The 1,549-nt window shown below is 40.0% G+C and overlaps 1 protein-coding gene across 1 annotated transcript; it reads right to left on the bottom strand.

Annotated features, from left to right (window-relative positions):
• Nucleotides 1-945, bottom strand: LOC114052820 (olfactory receptor 2B2-like). The gene has a single exon (XM_027875564.1). The coding sequence runs from the start codon at nt 943-945 to the stop codon at nt 1-3; it is 945 nt and encodes a 314-aa protein (XP_027731365.1).
• Between the last annotated feature and the right edge of the window lie 604 nt (nt 946-1,549).

Below are 1,549 nucleotides of genomic sequence, written 5' to 3'. Positions count from 1 at the left end.
TCACATCTTAAACAAAAATAATCTTTTTACCAATCCTTTGAAGGCTCCTTTCATATCCTTGTTTCTCAAGGTATAGATAAGGGGGTTTAACATAGGTGTAATGATACCATAAAAGAGGGAAACTATCTTCCCCCAAATCTCAGAAGTGGATGAAGGTGGCTGCAAATACATATAAATAGCTGCACCATAAAATAATGACACCACTACAAGGTGGGATCCACATGTCCCAAATGCCTTCCTCCTCCCTTCAGCTGACCGCATCCTCAATACTGCTTGGGCAATGAAGCCATAGGAGATAAGGATCAGTGACAGGGGGATAAGAAGGAAAATGACACAGATAAAGAAGAGTTCTGCCTCATTGGCTGTTATGTCAACACATGACAACTTGAGAAGAGCAGGTACCTCACAAAAGAAGTGGTCCACCTTGTAGTGGCCACATCGTGGCATGAGAAGAGTCCAAGTTGACTGCAGCACAGAGTTGCTGAAACCACTGAGCCAGCATGCAGCTGCCATCTTGAGACATAGCCGCTGGTGCATGATCACTTGATAATGGAGAGGCCGACAAATAGCCACAAATCGGTCAAAGGACATGATAGCCAGCAAAATACACTCAGTTGAACCCAAGGCTAAAAAGATGATGAGCTGTGCAACACAACCACCATAGCTAATTGTCTTCACTCTACTACAAATATTTCTCAGCATTTGGGGAACTGTGCTGGTGGTATAGCAAAGATCTAAGAGTGATAGATTGGTGAGAAAGAAATACATGGGTGTGTGGAGTTTGGGGTCTAAGTAGGACACCAGGATGATGGCCACATTGCCAAAGATGCTCAATGTATAGGAGATCAGCAAGATTCCAAAGAGGGGCAGCTCCAACCAAGGCCAGTTTGAGAAACCCAGTAGAATGAATTCCTTTGGGAAAGTTTCATTTACCCAATCCGTCATGGAAAACTCATTTCTTAGCCACCTGTAAAATAAAACTAGGCAGTTAGTAGATGTCATTGTTGTGTGGGGAACTGCATTGAATTAGATTGAAATGCTAAGTGAAAAATCTCACAGTTAATTATTTTTTCTGATTAAATAAAAAAAAACTTTTCTCTAAGTCAAAGTGACCTATTTAGTAAATTAAAGAAATAAGGAGAAGCAAAATCTCTGACCTTATTAAAGAACAGAAATGCAGGAACTTAGAAAATTAAGATACATAATCACTTAGAAATGACTTTTTCTTCCAAATGTAGTGCTAAAACTGGTGATGAGGAATTCTCCAGCTTCAGATGCAGGTGTGACACTCAATGATACTTGCAGCACAAAACAAATTCTTGCCCTCAAGAGATCAAGTGTGGTAAATGTGTGGAATTCTGTGCATCTCAAACCTTTTGTGGTTCTTAGCTTTATAATCTTCTGCCTGATTTTCAGTAGCATCAAACTTATCAAACTCTGTTGATCCTGACACCAATTTGATTCTTCTGATCTGTACCTTACTTTAATCCTCTGATTCCTCGAATCAACTTGTTTAAGCTCTAGCAACCAATACAAACATCCAAATGCC

Source organism: Vombatus ursinus, unplaced genomic scaffold (genome assembly GCF_900497805.2).
Source record: "Vombatus ursinus unplaced genomic scaffold, bare-nosed wombat genome assembly UNPS02003812.1, whole genome shotgun sequence".
NCBI classification, from domain to species: Eukaryota; Metazoa; Chordata; class Mammalia; order Diprotodontia; family Vombatidae; genus Vombatus; species Vombatus ursinus.
The sequence above is the reverse complement of the archived record's forward strand: the minus strand, read 5'-3'. Positions and strand labels throughout refer to the sequence as shown.

Excerpts from the sequence above, each read along its gene's own strand:
- LOC114052820 (XM_027875564.1), bottom strand. The coding sequence starts at position 945 with ATGACGGATTGGGTAAATGAAACTTTCCCAAAGGAATTCATTCTACTG.